At 43.7% G+C, this 24,168-nt stretch overlaps 1 protein-coding gene across 4 annotated transcripts in view; it reads right to left on the bottom strand.

Moving 5' to 3' along the window:
• The window catches only part of RRBP1 (ribosome binding protein 1), a 263,651-nt gene that overhangs the window by 101,211 nt on the left and 138,272 nt on the right, over positions 1 to 24,168 (bottom strand). For all 4 annotated transcript variants that reach the window (XM_029594481.1, XM_029594479.1, XM_029594480.1 and 1 more), the window contains exons 5-6: positions 14,071 to 14,223; positions 1,097 to 1,215 (exon numbers count right to left, since the gene is read on the bottom strand). In XM_029594481.1, the coding sequence (XP_029450341.1) occupies positions 1,097 to 1,215; positions 14,071 to 14,223 (272 nt within the window). The remainder of the gene's footprint in view (positions 1 to 1,096; positions 1,216 to 14,070; positions 14,224 to 24,168) is intronic.

Below are 24,168 nucleotides of genomic sequence, written 5' to 3'. Positions count from 1 at the left end.
AATTTTACCAGTTGCAGGTTATTTTTCACCTAAATGATATAATCAAAAAGCTGCTTACAGCTGGGAATGTACTTATATCAAACATTTTTAACAATGCATTGGGGTTGCTCACTGTGGGGCGGATTTTAAGAGCCATGCTCGCGTAAATTTACGCCCAGATTTATGTGAGGAGGGCCTTGTGCGCCGGCGCGCCTATTTTCCATAGGCCTGCCGGTGCGCGCAGAGCCCCGGGACTCGCGTAAGTCCCGGGGTTTTTTGTCGGGGGCGTGTCAGGGGCGGGGCCGATCGACGCGGCGTTTTGGGGGCGGGACGCGGCGTTTCGGCCCGGGGCGGTCCGGGGGCGTGGCCGCGCCCTCCGGAACCGCCCCTGGGTCGCGTCTCGGCACGCCAGCGGCCCGCTGGCGCGCGTGGATTTACGTCTCCCTCCGGGAGGCGTAAATCCCTGGACAAAGGTAGGGGGGGTTTAGATAGGGCCGGGGGGGTGGGTTAGGTAGAGGAAGGGAGGGGAAGGTGAGTGGAGGACGAAAGAGAGTTCCCTCCGAGGCCGCTCCGATTTCGGAGCGGCCTCGGAGGGAACGGAGGCAGGCTGCGCGGCTCGGCGCACGCCGGCTGCCCAAAATCGGCAGCCTTGCGCGCGCCAATCCTGGATTTTAGCAGATACGCGCGGCTACGCGCGTATCTGCTAAAATCCAGCGTACTTTTGTTTGCGACTGGTGCGCCAACAAAAGTACTCGAACGCGCATTTTTTAAAAATCTACCCCAACGTGGATACAAATTCTGAGGCTTTGGATCTTTCCTGTTTCCATATTGTTAAATGTAGTTTACTTGTATCGCAACATGAGAAAAATTCCAGCCCTGTTAGTCTATAGAAAATTGTTTCAGTCATTTAATATAAATTAACAATAACTAATATGTAAGTGATACCTCAGTAAATTGACTTTGTTGCCCAACAAATAAGTTATTTTGTTACAAAAAGCGTGAAGTTATATTATAAAAAGCGTGTATTTTATCGATAATAATTGTTATTAAAAAAAAACCTCTTAAAAATTGAGTTATATTTACTTGTTACGATATTTGAAGCAGAATGTTATCTTACTTGCTCTCAGTCTGGCTGGTGGCTTGGTTTAGTGCATCCCTTAAAATGGAATTCTCCTGCTGTAGGCGGGCAAGTTGGGCGTTTGGGCCATTCTCAAGCTGCTCTTGAAGAGTTCGTATCTAAGAGAAGCAACAGGCAAGTATTGATTCCTCTAACTGTATGAAACAAAGCCATGCTGTGGTCAGATATAACAAGTAATCCGTTTAAATGGCAAAACGGTGATATTCATATTGAGGGTGGGCCAGAGGCAAGCGGTAGGCATTTCTAGGAGGAATGGAATTAGCAGCATAAGTTATGCAGCTAACTCTGATAATCAGAGTTAGCAGCTTAACTTATGTAGCTAACTCTGGTCGCAATGTAGGGCTAACTTTAAGAGCATTGGGTACATTCAGCAGGGCAAGTGTATCCAGCTAACTTTTAGGGTCATTCATCAAAATGCATTATGGCGTTAACGCCATAACACATGCGATAATCGTGTTATGGTGCGAATGCAAATTTTTTGAAGGAATGGGATTGGGGATAGAGAGAGCAAGAGAGAGCGAAAGAGAGTGAGAGATATTTGACATCATTTGAAGTGAGGAAAGCCTCACAAAGTTGAGATTTCTACTATGTTTTCTCACCCTAGCATGATAGTACCCTGTTATAGAGTCTATCAAGCTAGGGCTAGAGAACATAATAGAAATCTCATCTTTATGAGACTTTCCTCACTCCAAATGATAGCGAATCTTCACCAAGGAATACTGTGCTGTTCGCACATCTCACTCTGCATGTAAAACTGGCCCCTAAACCCTAAACCATCATAAACACCTCACCTCGAGCTATTAGCTGGCCCTCCTATAGAGATATAAATAGTTGAATACTGTGAAGACCTCCCCAGATATTCTCTCTCTCTCTCTCTCACTCACTAGTAATAGCATATCTGGGCATTTTGTAAGCTGTGAAATAGAAGTATCACATAAACATGCCTCTTTTTCTTACCACGGGCGTTATCCATGCATTATTATAGCATTTTGATGAATCTAGGGGTTAACTAGCTGCTCCATGGCTGAATATCGACCTCCAACAATATTTTGTTGTTTTTGTGGAATGAACTAACTGTGTCATAAGGAAGTCATTTTTGTAGCTTTCACGAAGAAAAAGTTCACAATTCATAGAACTGATGGGAAACCAAACAGTCCAGAATGAATATCATCTTTTTAGGATCCTAAATTTAGGCCTGCAATTCATTTCCACCGATTTATGATCCTAAGTTAGGTGCCTAATTCTGAAAATCAGTGCTAAGCTCCTAACTTTTTTTCACCACCTTAAATCCTACTGTTAATTCCCTTAAAAAATTAACTAATCATGTGCAAGTCTTTAAACTACTAGCTGCCTACTTTTTAGGTTCCTAAATTTATGCTCTTAGCATAAGTAGGGTCCTAAATATAGGATCTCAACCCTAATATTTTCAAAATTTAGGAGCCTAACTCACAAAGTTAGACTCTTAAACCCTTTAAAATTTGACCTCTATGCAGATAGGTTTCCTGAAAACATCCCCACACAAAGCACTAGGTGTAACTTTTTGCAGGTAGTCTCCATGGGATAATTTTCAAAGCAAAATTGCATGCATTTAAGTTCACTCTGAAAACTGGTGTAAATTAGACATGTAATGGTATGCAAATGTAAACAGGCTGTTGCCTTGCACAATATAAAAACAAGCACTTAGATCTGCATTAGGACCCAAAATGATTTGCTGAAGTACAGGTATTGAAAAGCATGTTTTTATGCCTACGCTGTTTATTCCATAAACCCAGCAAGAGACAAAATAGATGCAAACCCAAGACAATATAATTGAATAGCTTGTTGAGATATTGACCAGAGTAGTCTCAGCTTAAAATTTGATAGCTAGATTTCCTCAGACTTTGGACCAGATCCAAAGTCTAAACACCAGTCCTCATAGCCTCCAACCAGAGATCAGCAAAACCAAAACATGCAATTATATCTAATGCATTTTCATTTTGGGTATCTTGAAAACCATATCTGTTTTGGGTCCAGAGAACTGGAGTTGAGAACCAGTGTAGAGGGAGCATATATGGCTATGTACAACGGATTCATTTTTTAGCATTTTTTCCTTTAAGTATTGCTTACTTATTCATTTTGTCTGTCTACCTGTGTACATGTTATTTCCTGAACCATTTATCCTACAGCAACCAAACTTTCAAAATAAGTATATCCACATACAATTACAAGACAGACCTTTAATTAACATGTTCCAGAAAATCACAGCAGATGTAGATCTATACTAATCCCTGTTGTGTTGACATATTGTATGAATGTAATTATTGTAAACCGTTGTGATCTTCATTTGGAACGACGGTATATAAATTGTCTAAAAATCTAAAGACATTGCAGAAAGAGGAAGCAGGAAACAATACCTGAGAAAGCTAAGAGAATTTGGGAAAATAATCAGGAGAGCAAAGAAGCAAAATGAAAGAAAAATAGCAAATACAGTAAAATAGGAAAACAAGATTTTTTTTAGCTTTGTTAGTGATAGAAGGAAGTGTAAAAGTGTCATTGTGATACTCAAAGGAGAAGGGAAGGAACTGTTGCGTGTGCCGGCCACGGCAGACACATGGCCCGGCCCCCTCACCTCTCTTTGCCAAATCCAGCATCTAGTTCTAGTGATGTGCAATCATTTTTGCCGAATTGCAAAATTTCAAATAAATAGTCCAATTCGGCATGGGTCAGAGGACCCGAATCCTGAGACGGGTTTTCCCCGAACTTCGGGGAAAATTTGTTGTTCAGGTTAGCGTGGGGGGAGGGGCACCTTTATTTAAAAAAAAAAAAAAAAAAACCACCCCAACCATTACAATTTAGTTAATTACACCCCCCCCCACCCTCCTGACCCCCCTCAAAACTTGCCTAAAATCTGTGGTGGTCCAGCAGGGGTCCCGGGAGCGATCTCCCGCTCTCAGGCCATCGGCTGCCAGCAATCAAAATGGTGCTGGTGGCCCTTTGCCCTTCCCATGTGACAAGGGCTACCAGTGCCATTGGTTGGCTGCTGTCACATGATAGGAACAATGGATGGCCAGCGCCATCTTAGAAAATGGCCCGGGCCATCCATTGCTCCTTCCATGTCCAGACCGACCCAGCATAAGAAAACTAAGCACATCACTGTCTAGTTCCAAGTCTCTGGTGGCAGTGGGGCGCCGGCTCCATCCTCAGGCCACCCCCGGTGCTCCAGCTTCTGCTACAGGCCTCTGTGCTCTGCGATGGGCCTCTCCGCATGGCCCGCAGAGAGATGCTGACATTCAGCGCCACGACCCTCCCTAGGCACGCGCGCACATCACTGTTGCTTATGAAGGGCCCGCGGCGAGAACTTGGCCATGGCCCCGGATGATGAAGACGCCGAAGCTCCGGTATTTAAGACCAGGCTCAGCTCCTGACAGTTGCCTTTGCAACAGGTCTCCATGCTGATCGTGTACTTTGTTGCCTCCTGGTGATTCTCCTGCGTCCCTGGTTCCTGATCCCTGCAAGTTTCAGTTCCTGTTTTCCTTCGTTCCTGATTCCTAGCCCTTCTTTTGATTGACTTCTTGGACACGACCTCTGCATTGCCTGACTACGCTACTGATCCTCTCCCCAAGCCCTGACCTCTGCATTGCCTGACCATGCTACTGATCTTCTCCAAGCCCAGACCTCCGTTTGCCTGACTAGCCATTGATCTTCTCCTCGCTCAGACCTCAGCCTTGCCTTGCCACCACTCCTTGATTGCTGCCAGCCCTGACTTCAGTTTGCTCTACGATGCCTATTGAGTCTACGTCCTGGACATGGCCTATTCAGGCTTCAGCCTGTTCTGCTCGGACGCCCCCTGTCTGACTTTGGTTCTATTGGCGCCAGGGTCTCCGGGGCTCCGCCTCATCCAGTAAAGACTTCCCAGCTTTGCTGTTGCTGCCTTTGGGCTGACCTCTCTACCTTTCCATGGACGATGACATTCGGAGGCCCACCTAAACCCAGCTGGCCCCAGTAACCAAAGGTCAACCCGCGGGGAGCGAGGGCTGGTATTGGTGAAGCGCCAGCTGGCCTCCTTCCATCAGCCCACTCTGCCTGCCGATGGTGGGGACCCCTAGGATCCTTCCTATGCGTAGTGTCAACCCCACTTCGGTCCAAGGGTCCACCTCCAGCGCAACAGGTTGCAAAGGCCATAGACTCGGCGGACCCACGTGCCCTCCAGGCTATTCCTGGCCTGGCTTCAAAGGTATGAGAGCAACAACAATTTCTTGAGGCACTGGCCTCCTCCATCGAGTGTCTGCATGCCCTGCTTGATGCCCAATCTGGCAATTCAGTTCCAGTACTGGGTTCCTCCCATCAACAGCCGTCTCCCTCCACTCCTAGAACCTTGTTGGCTCTACCAGTTCGCTTCAATGGTGACTACAAGCTCTGCAGAGGTTTCATCAACCAATGCTACACCCAGTTCGCTCTGCAGTCCTCCATCTTCCAAGATGAACTTATGAAAGTCACCTTTATCTTGCCCTTTCTGGAGGGGAAGGCGTTGACTTGGGCCTCGCCCTTATGGGAGCAATTGGATTCACTCCTGCAAGAATTATCTCGATTTGTGGCCATGTTTCGGCGGACCTTTGACGATCCTGGGCGGCATGCCGTGGCAAGCACTAATCTACTACATCTTCGACAAGGCCAAAGGAGCCTATTTGATTATACGATTGAATTTTGGATTTTAGCAACAGAACTCTCCTGGGACTATCCCCACAGCTGAAGGATGAATTGGCAGCTCAGGAGCTCTCTCCCTCGCTCGAGGATCTTATCTATCTGACTGGCTGAATTGATGACTGGCTGAATTGATGACATCACTGTTGAGCGACACAGAAAAGAGTCATCTATAAACATCTAACCAGGCCAGGCGTCATGCGCCTAGCGTCACGCGCCGAAGGAGCGCGACAAAGGGGCCTGCCCCTTTGAGCGCCCCTTCGTGCAGCCCCTTCGGACTGCCCTGAAGGACCCTGGAAGACCCTAAAGTACTACACGGACCTCCTTCACACCCAGCAGTCCCTTTTGACCCTGAGGTATCGCTGCTCACTTGCCAGCCTCTCAGCCAAGACCAATCCGGCTCCAGGACCACCCTGCTCCAGGCTCCAGGACCTCGGAGTGAGTGGGCACCTCCCCAAAGTGCCTATCTCACCTCTCACAGGTGTCCATGAGCCTGCCTCCCAGCCACTGGACTACTCCCCCTAACACCTTAAATTGCTCTATTCTGTTTAATGTGCATGTTATCTACATGTTATCTAAGCTGTATAACCTGCATTGTCTGACCTGCATGGTACACTACTTACACCTCTTACTCTACCTAATCAGCTTTGTGCCCTTCCCTCAGTGCCCTTCCCTCAGTTTTAACTCCCTGATACCTTAATCCCCGCCTTGTACTACCCTATATCCTCTCAGTTTCCTTTTTACCTACTCCCTCTCCCTCCCTCCTCCTTTTGCCTACTCACCCACCATGACCACACAACACATCAACCGCATCCACCTCCCCCACAACAGACGCCCCCATTCCTATCCCCCCCGTCCCACCCCCCCTACAAATCCCTCCTCCCTATCCTCACTACCCCCCTCAACCAATTCCTTGGACTCACTACCCTCTCCATCATTCTGTTCAACGCCCAATCACTCTCCAAAAAAAAACCCCATCTTAAATGACCTCCTCACTGACACCAAGCCAGACATCTGTGCGATCACGGAAACCTGGCTCAAAGAAACAGACATTGTCCTCCTGAACCAGCTACCTACACAATCCTACGAATTCCTATCCATTCCTAGACCCAAGAAAAGAGGAGGTGGCATCCTCCTAGCCTTCAAGAAACACCTTAATCTCAAACTCTCCCACACCACATCACCCTCCAAGCTAGAAATTGGCCTCTTCAAAGTCCCCTCACTGCAAATTTGTCTCATTTATGCCCCTCCTGGATCCATCGAACGGGACCCCTCCCCCTTAATTGAATTCTTATCTGCCAACATAAACATTGAAATCCCTTCCATCATACTAGGAGACTTCAACCTCCATGTCGATGCCACCCCCCTTACCCCTTCTTGTGAGGCATTCCTTACTGCACTCCAAGTTCTAGGCCTTAGACAAATTGTTGCCTCCCCCACCCACCAAGCTGGTCACTCCCTTGACCTTATATTCATCAACCACTGCTTCCTACCATCCCACCCCCCACCTGCTCCCCTGTACCTTGGTCCGACCACTTCCTCATAAAAGCCCTCCTCCCCCTTAACTTCCCCACTACCCCCACTCCCTCAAACAACACCACCTTCACCTTCAGGAAACCCTGCTCTGGAGATGAACTGGCTCTTGCCATTTCCAACACCTCCACTAGCCTTGACTGCTCCAGTCCAGAGACTGCCATCAAATCCTGGCTCAGCATGACTCTTGAAATTGCTGACAAACTATGCCCCATCTCCAGACGTAACATTACCCAACCCACAAAAAATCATCAACCCTGGTACACGACTGAACTAAGATCCCTAAAAAATACCCTCAGGCAGCGAGAGAGAAGCTGGCGTAAAGCCCCCTCACCTCAACTCACCTCAAGTTTCAAAACTACCCTTCACCAATATAGAATAACCACCCTCAAAACAAAAAGAGACTACTTTTCAGCTAAGATTCACCAATACATGTACAACCCGAAAGCCCTTTTCAATTATGTTGCCAACCTCACCAAATCCTCTCAGCCCACTATCCCTGAGAATGATGCCTCCACTAAGAGCGAAGAAATCGCCCAGTATTTCCTCACAAAAATCACCAACATCCTCCGCAGATTTCAACACCCTTCTCCATCTACCTCCCCTTCCCCCTCCCTCCAACCTTCCCCTTCCCCCTCCCTCCAACCTTCCCCCACTTCACCCACCCTCCAAACCCTTGACCTGACTTCCGCTAAAGAAGTGGAATCTATTCTCAGAAAACTCAAACCAGCTTCCCACCCTTCAGACACCATTCCCACAAAATCCCTCCTCTCCATCCCGAATACTATATCCAAACCCATCGCAGACATCATAAACTCCTCCCTCTCTTCAGGCTCTGTCCCAGATGCTCTCAAACAAGCTATTGTCAAGCCCCTCCTAAAAAAACCAACACTAGACCCCAAAGACCCCGCTAACTTCCGCCCTATCTCTAACCTGCCCTTCCTATCCAAAATTATGGAAAAGATTGTAAACATCCAACTTACAGAATATCTAGAAAGCAACAACATTCTGCATCCAGCCCAATATGGCTTCCGTAAATACCTCAATACAGAAACCCTCCTGCTCTCCCTCACGGACCACTTACTCATAGGCATGGACCGAGGCAACTGTTACCTCCTCGCCCTACTCGACATCTCAGCTGCCTTTGATACCATCAACCACAACCTCCTCATCAACCGGCTATCCGAAATAGGCATCTCAGGCCTAGCCCTACTATGGTTTAAATCCTACTTATCTAACAGAAAGTTCTCCGTCAAGATAGGAAACGCCAACTCCACACTCTACCCCTTGTCTCAAGGTGTCCCACAAGGCTCCTCCCTCTCCTCCACTCTTTTCAACATTTATCTCACACCTCTATGTCAGCTCCTCACAGACCTCGGCCTCAAATTCTACCTCTATGCAGATGACGTTCAAATAGTCATTCCCATTCACAACTCTCTCTCAGATGCCCTTGCCTTCTGGAACACATGTCTTGCCAACATAAATGACTTCCTCACCAACATCCACCTCACTCTAAACTCCTCCAAAACAGAGCTGCTCCTTATCTCTCCTCACCTCCCTCCCAAACCACCGATCTCCAACGATCCAGCTTTCAACGTCATAACACCCCAACCCACAGTAAGAGACCTTGGGGTTATCATAGATCAACAACTCAATCTCAAAAAACAGATCAACTCCATCCTCAAAGAAGGTTTCTTCAAGCTTCACATCCTGAAGAAACTCAGACCCCTCCTCCACTATCATGACTTCCGCACCGTCGTCCAAGCCACCCTTTCCTCAAAGCTGGACTACTGTAATGCACTCTTCCTCGGCCTACCCTCCTCCACCACCAAGCCCTTACAAATGCTCCAGAATGCCATCGCCAGGGTCATCACCAACTCAAGGAAAGCTGATCACATTACCCCTATACTCAAAGAACTCCACTGGCTCCCCATCGCATCCCGAATTCTCTTCAAAATTCTAACCATAGTGCACAAGTCCATCCACTCGCACAATTCCAATTGGTTGGATGAACCCTTTCGTCCTATACGCACTGAACGACCCACTCGCACTGTCAACAAAGGCACCCTCTCCATTCCCCCTTTGAAAAAAGCCCACCTCTCCTCTACTAAGGACCGTGCACTATCCATTGCAGGCCCTAAACAATGGAACGCCCTCCCTACCACTCTCAGGCTAGAGCCATGTTACGCCAAGTTCAGAAAAAAACTTAAAACATGGCTCTTCCGACAAGCCTACCCTGATTAAGTACACTGACTTCCGCAAGTATCTTGCCTACGCCTTGTATATTCCTGTAAATAGTCCGTTGCAGTTTTATTTATTGCTTTAATTCCTCCACCTCCTGCTCTTTGTATACTCCTCCTTGTTCGCCCTCCCTGTTCATTGTAATTTCTGCCTTTAAAGTTACATTGTAAACCGGTATGATGTATGCATACTAATACCAGTATATAAAAGTTTTTAAATAAATAAATAAATAAATAAATAAATAAATAAATAAATCATCGTCTCCAAGAGCACCACCGGGAGAATCGGATATCCAGAAGGCCCTCTCGGGTTTGCTCCCATTCTCCACCGGCCACTAGCCCTACTTTCGGTAGGGCTCCCCTTGTGGCCAAAATGGAAGAACCCATGCAGTTACGCCTTGGGCGGCTATCCCCGAAAGAGTGCCTCCAGCGGAGACAATCAGGCCTATATCTGAATTGTGGAGCACCAGGCCATCACCTACAGGACTGCCCAGTCCGTCCGGGAAACTACCCTGCCTAAGTTCAGTAGGGGTCCTGAACTTGGGCGCAATGTCACCAGCCCCTCAACTGTCCTTACCGGTTACCCTGACTTCGGACTCCCGGTCCTTTCCAGTACTTGCTCTGGTGGATTCCGGAGCAGGAGGAAATTTATTCTTAAGGGTCTAGTTCAACTTCTGGGTATAAATACCCGTCCTTTGGAAACTTCCTTATGCACTGCTTCGATTTATGGTGAGCCATTACCTGGCCGAATCTCCTTGACTACTGAGCCAGTCCAAGTCCTCACTGGCACCCTCCATGTTGAAGAAATTGAACTTCTGGTCTTAGAAAAATTCATTCACCTGGTAGCCCTAAGACTACCTTGGCTCCAATGTCATTCCCCTCAATTTGATTGGGGGTCGCTCCAGCTGGTGGAATGGGGTTCCACTTGCCATCAGACTTTTTTACAAAAGGTGGTGCCACCTCCTACAGTTCCTTTGGCGACCACCTCCTCAGGTATACCCGCTCCTTATGCAGACTTTGAAGATGTCTTTTCGAAGTAGAAAGCAGACCTTCTACCACCTCTTCGAAGGTTTGCTGCCCTTTCGAACTCCTTCCTGGGAGTACCTACCCTCTGTCACTTCCTGAGACCAAAGCTATGACGGAGTACATCCAAGAGAGCCTTGCAAAAGGGTTTATTCGACCATCAACATCTCCTGCCGGAGCAGGATTTTTCTTCATTGCGAAGAAAGATGGATCCCTAAGGCCATGTATTGATTACCGTGGCTTAAATGCCATTACCGCAAAGACAAATATCTGTTGCCCTTGATCTCCGTGTTATTTGATCAATTACATGGAGCCTCTGTTTTTACCAAATTGGATCTGATAGAGCTTACAACTTGGTACGTATCTGCCTCGAAGATATCTGGAAAATGGCCTTCAACACCAGAGACAGGCATTACGAATATCTGGTGATGCCCTTTGGCCTCTGTAATGCTCCCGCAGTATTTCAACGGATGATTAATGAAATTTTCAGAGATCTACTGTACGTTAAGGTTGTAGCATACCTTAATGACATCCTTGTCTTCTCCAAGGATCTAGCTACACACCGCACCGATGTTCGCATGATCTTTCAACGTCTCCGCGAAAAGCATCTTTTCACAAAGTTGGATAAATGCCTGTTTGAAAACTCCCGTTTGCCCTTCCTAGGGTACATAATCTCGCAACAAGGATTCTCCATGAATCCTGAAAAGCTTAAAGGTATCCAAGATTGGCCTCGGCCCGAGAGCCTCAAAGCGCTGCAATGATTCCTTGGATTCACGAATTATAATTATTATAATTATGCATTTTATGCTGTATGTTTTTATATTTTCCCCTTTGGGTACTTGTTGGAAAAAGTGGTTACACCAAATTTAAAAAAAGAAAAAAGCTAGTATTTGTGAACAAATTATTACTGCCATTTCATTTCCCATTACTCAACACTGGCAGCTCCTCTTACGGCGTTGACCCGCAAGGGCCAGGATACTCGGAACTAGACCCCGGAAGCCATTACAGCCTTCCAACACCTCAGAGGCCTTCCTTGCTAGACCCTGACTTCACCATCCAGACCCAAACTGCCCCTTTCAGGTCGAACTGCTATTGGGGCCAGGGCGGTTCTGAGCCAACATTCAACCTCTGGATCCCTTGTTCCGTGCTCGTTCTACTCATGCAAGTTCTCTCCTGCGGAACAAAACTATAGCATCGAGACCGGGAATTGCTTGCTATCAAATTAGCCCTAGAGGAATGGCACCCGTGGCTAGAGGGCGCTCAGCATAAATTCACAATATTTATCGATCACAAGAACCTGGAACACTTGAGTCATGCCCAGCGTCTCAACGCCCATCAAGCCCGATGGGCCGTGTTTTTTTCTAGGTTCAACTTCAAATTTCGCTATTGTCCAGCTGGAAAAAATCTTCGGGCAGATGTCTTGTCATGTTCCTTTGAACCAGAAGATACTCCTGAAGAACCTGGTCATATCATTGACCCAGCCTGTATTTGCTTGTCTGCAACTCACCCGGTCCCAGCTGGGAAGACTGTTGTGCCTTGTCGCCTCCGTGAAAGAGTCCTCCGGTGGGCACACGGTTCTAAGTTTGCCGGTCACCCAGGGCAAGCACGAACCCCAGCCATGCTCCAGCAGTTCTTCTGGTGGCCCACTATGGTTTCTGACGCTAAAGGTACGTTGATTCCTGCAATACTTGTGCTAAACAGAAACCCCCAGTCAGTTGACCATGAGGTTTGCTCCAGCCACTTCCAGCTCCCGAAAAACCGTGGACACATCTCTCCACAGATTTCATTATGGACTTGCCACCATCCAAGGGTCACACGGTCATATGGGTTACTATAAATAGATTTTCCAAAATGGTCCATTTTGTTCCATTACTCCGCTCCCAAATTGGCACGCCTGTTCTTCCTCCATATATTTCGGCTGCACGGCTTACCCAAGGACATTGTTTCTGACTGAGGTCCACAATTTGTCACCCATTACTGGAGCGCTCTCTGTAATAAATTTGGCATTAACATCAGTTTAACCACAGGATACCATCTGCAAGCCAATGGGCAAGCTGAAGGAGCAGATGGTACACTGTGGTTAAACTGATGCAGCAAAGATTTAAGGCTAAAAAAATGCAGCGGCGTGCAGTCGGTCTGCTAAAAACCCAAGGGAGTAGTACACTATAGGGGGTGAAATTTGATGCATGAAAAAAAAAGCAGGATCTGAGGGTGATCATATTTGATGATCTTAAGGTAGTCAAACAGCTGGATATGGAAACGGCAAAAGCCAGAAATATCCTTGGGTGAATAGAGAGAGGAATGGTCAGTGAGAAAAAAGAGGTGATATTGCCTCTCATTAAGTTCCTGACGAGACCTCATTTGGACTACTGTGTACTATTCTGCAGACTGCACCATCAAAAGGATATAAGCCGGATGAAGTTAGTCCAGACAGTGGCCCCTAAAATGGTTAAAGGTCTTCATTATAAAACATATGGGGATAGATTTAAAGATCTAAACATGTAAACTCTGGAGGAAAGGCTGGATAAAGGAAATATGATAGAAATATTTAAATGCCACCAAGGAATCAATGCACAGGAGACAGTCCTCTTTCAATGGAAAGGAGACTCTGAAACGAAGGGTCGAGGGTAAAAGGGGTTAGATCAGGAATAATCTAAGAAACTTTTTTTGTTTTACAGAAAGTGATGGATTCATGGAAGAGCCTCCCAGTGGAGATCATGGAGACAAGGATAGTATATTAATTTAAGAAAGCATTGGACAATCAGAGGTGATCTCTGAAGTAAGGGTAGAGTTTGTAAAGCTGAGCAGTTGATATGGATGGGCAGAGTAGATAATGCTGTATGGGTCTTTTTCTGCCATGTTTCTACATTTCTGTGTCTATACATATGCTAGAAAGTGAAATAATATTTAACATACAACTTATGGATCTAGGCCTAAATTGAAAAAAAAAGTGTTTATATGAATAGCTCTGTAATTCTTTTCTTTCCTGATATTTTTTGACACTTAGTTACAGTACATGACATCTTGTTTTCCATTTTGTTTTTATCAAACAACTCAGGTAACAAACTTGAAAAACATGAACCTATTTTTAAAAGCCCTCTTGACATATCTTTTAGCTATAATTCACATACACAGTACAATCCTCAGTTTTACGACATCAGAAGCCTAGTCTGTTTGCTTCTGAAACTTAGATGGAATATATGTAAAATACATTAATGTAAAAGTTAAGTGTGGGCTGTACTGGAATCATCTTCTCACACATCTGCCAATGCTACCCACTTCATGTTGTTCCACAACCAACATATACTTAGCCCAAAGGAAGGTCATTCAACGCATTCATTTGTTCCTCAACTCAATTGCCAGAAGACAAAGACTTGCAGAGAAAGACCTTACAAGCCATCCCCATCTCTTCTTGTTGACAGGACCAAACCTCAGAATGTGGTTTCCAGAGGTGGTGTACTCAGTAAACAGCTCTACCTTTCCTTGTAGCTGCTGCACTTCATTCACATGGTCCTGGTAGCTGGTCTGCATGCGCGTTTGGACTGCATTAATCTCCTGCTCACGGGCCAAGAGCTGCTCCTTCAGTTTGGTTTCCACAGCAAAAGCTCTGGATTTCTCTACTGTCAAGTCCTGAAAAACAAACAGGTTTCATTTTGTACAACTGAAAGGGGGGGGGGGGGGAATTACAATAAAAATATTTTTCTTCCATTTTGCATAACCTGTGTGTCTTGTAATTTTCTCTCATTTGTTCCTAAAATCATACTTGACTTCATTTCTGGAAGGGGTCTTGTTGGTAGTACAGCATCTCTGTTTATTTGTATTTTTGGTGAGGGGAGGGGGGCTAGAAGACTTTATCTAATCCAGTAAGTGTCTGTCTTTCTTGCAGCGTCATTATTTTGCATTTATTTATTTTCTTACATTTTATTTCCCTCCTATCCATTTATTTCCCTCCTGTCCAGGTTATAAAGCAGTCAACATCAAATTACCATTTAAATAGACAGAAAAATACAAGAAAATTAATACAAAACACAATCAATAACAACAACATATCAACTAAAATAAACAATAAATAAAAAGTCATCAAAATCACAAAAGTAATTAAACCCTACCTTTACAACTCAGGCACAAAATAAAATAAAAACATAGGGCCGGATTTTAAAAGAGTTACGCGAGTAACCGGCCTTGCGCACGCCAGGCCTAATTTAAAAAGGCCCGGTGGCGCGAATAAAGCCCCAAGACGCGAGTAAGTCTCGGGGCTTTACTAAAGGGGCAGTCCGGGGGCAGGGCCAGAGGCCTCCGACAGAGCAGCCATTGCCGGCAGGCGCAAAAGGTAAGATAATAATTTGGGGGGGTTAGAGTAGGGCTAGGGGGGGAAAGGTTAGGGGAAGGGGTGGGAAGCTTAGGTTAGGGGGAAGGGAAGTTTGCGCGCACTTCTTTTAAAATCTACCGCTTAGGTTTGAATTTTCAAAGAGATATCATGTAAAAATTAGCATATTGTGCATAAGTAGCACTTACTTGCATATATATGTTATTTTATTAACATCGAACACATGCATTTTTTTGCTTTCGCATGCATATATATGCGCATAAAAAGAGGGTGAACATAAGAACATAAGGCCCAGTTTCCTTATTTCAACATTGGCCAAGCCGGGTCACAAGTACCTGGCAGGATCCCAAGGACTAGATTCCAAGCTACTTATCCCAAGAATAAGCAGTGGATTTCTGGAATTCTACCTTAAAAATTGTTAATGGACTTTTCCTCTAGGAATTTGTCCAAACCTTTTTTAAACGCAGCTACACTAACAGCTTTCACCACATCCTCTGGCAACAAATTCCAGAGCTTAATTATGCTTTGAGTAAAAAAATATTTTCTCTTATTAGTTTTAAATGTATTACCCAGTAACTTCATTCTGTGTCCCCCGGTCTTTGTACTTTTCAAAAGAGTAAACAACCAATTAACATTTACTCATTCCATTCCACTCATTTTATAGACCTCTATCAAATCTCCCCTCAGCCATCTCTTCTCCAAGCTGAACAGTTCTAACCTCTTTAGCCTTTCTTCATAGGGGAATTGTTCCATTCCCTTTATCATTTTGGTTGCCCTTCTCTGTACCTTTTCTAATTCTGCTATATCTTTCTTGAGATGTGGTGACCAGAACTATACACAATACTCAAGATAAGGTTGCACCATGGAGCGATACAGAGGCATTATGATATTCTGTGCGTTATTCTCCTTTTTTCCTAACAATCCTTAGCATTCTATTTGCTTTCTTGGCTGCTGCTGCACACTGAGCAGAAGATTTCAATGTATTCTCAACAATGAAACCTAGATCCTTTTCCTGAGTGGTGACTCCTAATATGGAACCTTGCATTTTGTAGTAATAATTTGGGTTACTCTTCCCTAAGTGAATCACTTTGCACTTGTCTACACTTGTCAACCCCAAATGAGCCAACATCAACCCATGGTATAACAACAACTGAAAGATACCAAACTTACCCTGAGAAAAAAAGAAAAAGAATGGCGGAAAAAGAAATCCCAGACATCCCTGGCTAATTACCGTATGTACCTCGCATACTATAAGAACATATTAAACAAAACCAAGCGAGAGTACTTCAGTAAAAAAATTCACCCCTTACAAACACCAACTTATGCCAGGAACTAGCCAACTTCTTCATACAAAAAATCAACAAAATTACAGAAAGCTTCAACAACCTACCCCAAACAAATTCCATCCCACATAGTAAAGACACAGCACATTGGCCTACCTTTGAGCATGTCTCCAGCACTGAAGTAGAGAATCTAATTAAAACCTTAAAACCCGCCAACCACGATCTTGACACAATCCCTACTCATACCCTAAAAGAAATTGCACAAACCAGCTGTTACGGTTACCAGACGGATATAGTGGAACCACAGTTTAGACCGCTTACCTAGTGTAGTAGTATTCGGAACGCTGGGGATCAGTGCAGGCACCGGACGGCAGTCCGGGTCAGGACAGGCGGTAAGCAGAGTAATCCAAGGCACAGTCCGGGTCGAGGCAGGCTGCGAGCAATCAGAACCACAGCAGATAATCCAACAGGGCAGGCAGCAGGCAGAATATCCAAGGCACAGTCCGGGTCGAGGCAGGCAGCGAGCAATCAGAACCACAGCAGATAATCCAACAGAGCAGGCAGCAGGCAGAATATCCAAGGCACAGTCCGGGTCGAGGCAGGCAGCGAGCAATCAGAACCACAGCAGATAATCCAACAGGGCAGGCAGCAGGCAGAATATCCAAGGCACAGTCCGGGTCGAGGCAGGCAGCGAGCAATCAGAACCACAGCAGATAATCCAACAGGGCAGGCAGCAGGCAGAATATCCAAGGCACAGTCCGGGTCTAGTCAGGAAGCGAGCAAAACAATATCCAGTGAAAGCTCAAAGACAATCGTGGCCGAAGCAGGAAACAGGAGAACTGCACTCCTTTAAATAGTTCAAATTTCCCGCGCAAAGGGACTCCGTCGGCGTCTGACGTCAGGGGGCGTGGCCAGGATCCGAATCGCGCGGGACTCCCCTCGCCGTCGCGTGATTTCAGCAAAGCCAAAATGGAGGATCCCCCCAGCACTATCGAACCCGCGCTGCCGATGTCGCGGAAGCTGCCCGAGTGCGCCCTGGACCCTGAACGGACCCTGCCTCGCGCCGTGCTGCTCCGGATCGCGTGAGTGCCATAACACCAGCTCACCAACATTATCAAATATCATCAACAAATCACTGGAAGAAGGAACCCTACCTGACGTCCTCAAAGTAGGCACTATTAAACCCATCCTTAAAAAAAGAATCCAAATCCATCTGAACTCAACAACTACCGACCAATTTCCAACTTATCGTTTCTCACCAAACTAATTGAAAAAGCAGTCCTCAAGCAACTGAATCTTCATCTAGAAATGAATGACGTCCTCTACCCTACACAACACGGATTCTGAAAATATTTCAGCACCGAGACTCTACTCCTCACCCTCTCAGATACAATTATAAAGGGCTTCAACAAAGGCCAAAGCTTCCTCCTCATCCTACTTGACCTATCAGCAGCCTTTGACACTGTTGACCACAAAAACCTAATCAGCAGTCTCTCTGATATAGGCCTCACAGATACTACTCTGAGATGGTTCGAATCCTTCCTAAACAACCGAGCTTTTCAAGTGATCATCAACACCAAATCAGAACCAACCACACTAGAAACAGGAGTCCCGCAGGGATCAGCTTTATCACCCATACTATTCAACATCTACCTCATACCACTCTGCCAATTCCTCTCAAGCCTCAACACTGCTTACTTTATGTATGTTGACGACATTCAGCTATTAATTCCAGTCATGGACACACTTGAAAAAACCCTCAAAATATCAACAAACTACCTAAATTCTATTAAACAATTCCTAAACAACATGAAACTCTGCCTAAACATGGATAAAACAGAATACATCCTCCTAGAATGGAAATCCACAATAAACATTTCATCGAAAAACAATGTCAACGACAATTCAACCATCAAAATAAATGACAAAGTGAAAGATCTCGGGATCTGGATAGACCCTGAACTCAATTTCAAAAAGCAAATCTCCATGAAAATAAAAGAAGGATTCAACAAACTTCTTATCCTAAAACGTCTAAAACCCCTGCTAAACCACCAAGACTTTAGAACCATTCTTCAATCATTAATATTCACGAGTCTCGATTACTGTAACTCAATTCTACTAGGCCTGCCCAAATCAACCTTGCGCCCACTACAAATTCTACAGAATGCAACAGCAAGAATACTAACCAGCCAGAAGAAAACAGAGCACATCACACCAACACTAAAAGCTCTGCACTGGCTACCCATTGAAAAACGAATTGAATTTAAAGTTCTCACCATACTATACAAGTCAATTTATGGAAAGGATCTTAACTGGCTAAACAACACAATCCAATTACACATCCCTAAACGCAACTCGCATCCAACAAAGCTTTACTAGCAATCCACGCTACAGCCACCGCCAGACTTATTTCAGTATGGGACAGAGCGTTCACTCTAGCCGGACCTTGCCTATGGAATACCCTACCAGAAAACATACGGAAACAAAGCAACATAAAACTATCTGTACATAGTTAATTTAAATTCGAATCAAATTCGAATTCATTCTGTAAAAAGTCATGTTAAGCATTTTATATCTATAATACTATCTTATATAACTATTATTTGTACCTAGCTAGTTATCTAATTAAGCTGTTACACTGTACCAGGTCATTATAAGGCTTGCCTAAGACCACTTGTTATATGTAAACCGATGTGATATGGCAAATCAAATTTCGGTATAGAAAAAAATATATAAATAAATAAAAAAAATATTCAGAAAGCCACTAAAAATCTGGCTCTTCGAACAAACATACAGAGACGGCATAGGATAAAAGTTCCCCTAGCCGAATAATATACTTTCACAGTTCCTCCGTCTCCAACCCCTTTACTAATAATGGCCTTCCCCACTCTACTCAATCTAATTCATGACTTTTCACAAATTATTGAAGCATTCCCTACCTTCACAAATACATGCACTGTCCTAGTATCTTTATCTAGATATCTGCCACCTCCTTATCCCTTATCCCCCTCCTCCACACCCTTGTAAATATGCTATTATCATGTATATAGACTATTATTTTCATGTAAATTATCATGTATATAGACTATTACTGTCATGTAAATATTCTATTATAATGCACAGTTTCTATCATAATCATCTGTTCAAGTTTTTTTCTGTTACAATGTATTCAGTTTTACCCTGTTTGATTTAAACTGTTGTTATTGCTATAAACCGTTGTGAAGGCTTACTCCAAACCATGGTATATAAAAACTAATAAATAAATAAAATAAATAAATAAATAAATAAATAAATAAAATTTCATTTGCTCCAGAGTAGGACCAACATGTACATGTATAAATTGCTATTTTAAAAGGCACTTATATGCACAGATTTGCCAAATTACTCGTGTAATTTTACACCTTCTAATTCTCTTGCATATCTGATAATAAATGTGGTTATTATGTATTATTGGCCCTCTGAAGAAACAAGAGGGTCTCGATGATCAGCAATGCATCAAAATACTCGCTTTCAATGCACTGCATGGTTTGCACGGGTTATAACCTACTAGCATAGATTTACGCACAGCCATATACATGCGTATATGCCACTGCACATAGTTGTTTGAAAGATATCCTCCCTGTTTAATTCGTTTATTGTTTTATTATTGTCCAGATCTTAGACTCCTTGAGATCGATACTGAAAAAAATGTGTCCAGATAACTTTTAAGATTTAAATTTCATGCCCTGCTGAACAGCATAACTAACTAGGTAACTTCTTAGCTAGGTAAAATTTAGCTGGATGAAAAGAGGGGTGGCAGGATGGCGTTCTGGGAGCATGACCTAAATTTATCCAGACAACACCAATATTTAGTGATATCTAGATACATTTAGCCAGGGAAGTCTAGTCAGGGAAATTCGTTGTTTTAAAGTTATCTGAGTAACTTCAGTTTGTTATAATTAGTGGCAGACCTATCAAGGCAACTTCCTGCTGCTGCACCATGCAATACAAACCTCCTTGGTTTTCCCTTTATTCGTGGACTTCTCCATAATTGGAATTATTATGGTGTACAATTGTCTTTTTCATTCTTGTTGTTAGATAATTTGTTCTTTCAGCCTCCATGTGTGTGAGCTAGTTTCTTGCATTGTTTGTACTTAAAGTTGATTAAAAAAATTATTCTTTTCAAATCAAATGGATACTATAGTTACTATAAAGCAATCAAAGCATTAGAACCCAGTATACATACATAGAGAATATCCTTAATTTTGCTTTTTTTAGACGATTTCATGTGTTTTGGTTTTATTGTGCTATGCAAACATTTCAATATTATATTGTTTGCTTTAATCTTTTGTGTAATTATAATTATTATAATTATGCATTTTATGCTGTATGTTTTTATATTTTCCCCTTTGGGTAGTTGTTGGAAAAGTGGTTACACCAAATTTAAAAAAAGAAAAAAGCTAGTAGGCCAAAGGTTACCTTAAAAGAAAATTAGTAGCTCACCCACACTTTGAAGGGACAAAAAATACTATTAGAAAGATTTTTTTAAAAAACTGTTATTTACGTAATTTAATTTAAAAAACTGTTATTTACGTAATTTAATTTAATTATACAGGAACCCTTTAAGGAGAAGCTAAACTTTACTTAAACCACAAATCCAAAGAGGACTTAGATACTGGGTGTCCCCCTAGATAAAACTTTTCAAACAGCACAATTCCAATAGCTATCAGTACAATGAGAAATGCATCCTTATTGGAAACCAGCCCTACAAACTGCCCCACATTCTGTTGCAGGTCAAACGTGTACATTCAATGTAGTCATGCTGGCACTCACAAATATACTGACCCTTGTAGTGGCCCACGAACCCTCCCACGCTATGCTCAGCTGCTGGTCTCCACCAGGCCTTTGGTATTCAAACAAACATTACCACCAGGGTTCCAGCTTTCTTTCTATTATACCAGCTCCATGCTGATGCTAGTACTGCCAGTGTACAGGCCCCCTCACTAAAACCAGCAGGAAACCTGCCATGCAAAAACACTCACCTCTCAACGGGCTCTGGTTACAGAGCTTTGATTGATGGTGTCTAGCGGCAAACATAACGTAACAGCACATATTCATGCAATTTCAGCTGTTCAGCAGTGATACAGATGTTGTCAGCATCACTCTCCTCTCACCAACTACCGTACTAATGACTTTTATCACTTTGTTATAAGAGTAATCCTTCTTCCATTATGACCAGGGTCTAAATAGTTTCATGCCTCTAGAGGGGTCGGTTAGCGGGGCTTTAATTCCCCCCTCCCCGATATTATACAGATTCTCAATCGCGGCCAAAAGGCCAAGAACAGATTGTCAACAGCTCATGTCTCAGAACTTACATTTGATTCTAATCTAAACTACACTACTATCCAAACCAAAAGGCCAGGAAGCAACTTTAACCAAAACTGTTGAGTTCAATCATAGGAGGAGAGTCCAATCTTAACCATAAACAAATCCTTGCTGGCTAAGATTAATTCTTTATTCAAAAATTAACTTAGGAGAGCACACATTTATTATTTTAGGGCAGATATTTAGCTTTCTAAGGCCTGGATTTATCAAAATGCAATACATATCGCATGCGATAGCAAAAGGGGTGTGTTTTATACTAAATTACCTTTGTGATAAGTGCCAGACCTATTGTATTTGCTGCATGCAACCACTGGGGGACCATGAGAGAGAGAGAGAGAGAGAAAGAGACTAGCCACAATGCTCTCACATTAGATAGGTATTTATATCTCTGTTCATGAACGTATTCTGTTTAAATTAGGCATGATAGTGTTTAAACTTCGCGATTCTGAGTCTTCAGGTTGGTTCAATGCCCTTCTTCGCATCTATAAACCTGTTAGATCGCTAAGATCCTCGCAACTGAATTTATTAGATATTCCCACAGTTAGACAGGCCCGCCTTGTTAACACTAGAGAAACTTCTTTTTCCATCGCGGCTCCAGCTCAATGGAATCTTATCCCTTTCGAAATCCGGGAGCTGGAAGATGTTAAAAAATTTAAGTTGGCTTTTAAGAGCTATTTGTTGTCTCGTGTGTTTAATACTGTATAAAGACGATGTGTCTGTTTTACAATACTCATTGTATTTTCATGGACATGTGAGTTGTTTGATCACTCTGCTAGTTCTGCTGTAAAATTTGATTTAGTGAATTATACTTGTTTGGTATAACATGACATAGTTCCTATGGAATTTTATATTTACATTTATATGTGCAATGTTTGTTTTATTATTATGTATGTTTTTATGTATATCGCCTAGACCTTTTTGTGTTAGGCGTTTAATAAATTTTCTAATCAATCAAAAAAAAAATCAATCTATGGGAAGCCCACCTAGTAGCTCGAGGTGAGGTTTAGGTATTAGTGTAGGGGGTTAGGGGCCACTTTGACATTCAACGTGAGACGTACAAACAGAACAGTGCTCTCTTGTGAAGATTTGTTGGCCTTCGGAGTGAGGAAACTCACCCAAAGATGAGACTTGGGCAATGTTCTCTCCACCTAGCTCTACCTGGGTAACATCAAGCTAGGTGGAGAGAACATTGCACAAATCTCCGAAGGTCCTCAAATCTTCACAAGAGAGCAATGTACTGTCCGTATGTCTCACTTTGAATGTCAAAATGGCCCCTAACCCCTACACTAATACCTAAACCTCACCTCGAGTTACTAGGTAGGCTTCCCATAGAGATATAAATACCTATCTAGTGTGAGGGCATTATGTCTCTCTCTCTCTCCCTTTTCCTATCACATGCGATATTTAGTGCATTTTGATAAATTCAGGCCTATCTTAATTAACCGGTTAAGCAGCAGTTCTTGAAATTTATCTGGCTAAGTTGCTGCAAGGCGCCACTTACCAAGAGAAGTCAAAATTTATCCGGATAAGTGGAGCAAGTCTCCTATAAGCGAGTATTTCTGCTCCTAATTTTACACAAGGAAATTTCATTTGTGTATTATTCCTAGCATTTTTCAGGTTTTACCTGTGTAAGCCATCAAATTCTGTAGCCTTTGCACATGAAAGAAATTACCAGTTTTACCAATTACTCCACCCAGTTTGCCCGGTCAATCTCCATATCATTGAGATCCTCTTGATTCTTGAGCCTGAAATCCCCCCATTTTACACTGACCCCTCACCCAGTCAGTATTTGGCTATAAAGAATTGTATTCTCACTTACGCCAGATAATTCGCAGATGCAAACATGCACAGGTAACAGCTGTATGTGCATCACTTTCGCAGGTTATAAAATAGCAACTTATACGTGTAAATGTTGGCCCCACCCTGGAACGCCCCTGGCCTGCCCTTTTTTATACGAGCACATTTATTCTCGCACTATTACTTGTTCACACATGTTTGAGTTTACAGAATACATTTCTCATGAATATTGTGCTATTTACACATATATCTGCTAAACTGTGCACACGCAGAACTCTTTGAAAATTCACCTTGAAGTGAATGGTGAAAAGAACACCATTCCTTGAGCTGAGAAATATCCTGTGAAAGATTCCCTCTCGATTTATAGCATTTTCAATAGATCGCCAAAGGAAAGAGTTCAGGAGTGGCCATATGAAGAACCTGCAGAATTCCTATGCTGTGCAGGCTGAAAAATAAGATAACTCGGGCTCTGCAATCTCAGGCACATTTACCAGAATGTGGCAGCCAAAACATTTGGTTCTGCACATCAACCTCTGGCTACAAATAGCCAGGTCTTGGCCAGGATGTGCTTCCTTGTTGAGGTGATGGCCTGGTTGCTACCCTGCCCTGTATCAGCAGCATATGCTGACCTCCACAAGGCCACCACACTTCCAACAAATGGGATAGGAGAGCATGTCACAAGGGCTGTTTTACCATGAGGTATGATGAGGTGGATGCCGCAGGCAGCAAAATTTTGGAGACAGTCAAAAGTGCATCTCCAAAAAACCACTCCTGCAGCAGCCGCCTCATCTGGTCACAAACGTG

The sequence above is a fragment of the Rhinatrema bivittatum genome, chromosome 3 (assembly GCF_901001135.1).
Source record: "Rhinatrema bivittatum chromosome 3, aRhiBiv1.1, whole genome shotgun sequence".
Lineage (NCBI taxonomy): Eukaryota > Metazoa > Chordata > Amphibia > Gymnophiona > Rhinatrematidae > Rhinatrema > Rhinatrema bivittatum.
The sequence above is the reverse complement of the archived record's forward strand: the minus strand, read 5'-3'. Positions and strand labels throughout refer to the sequence as shown.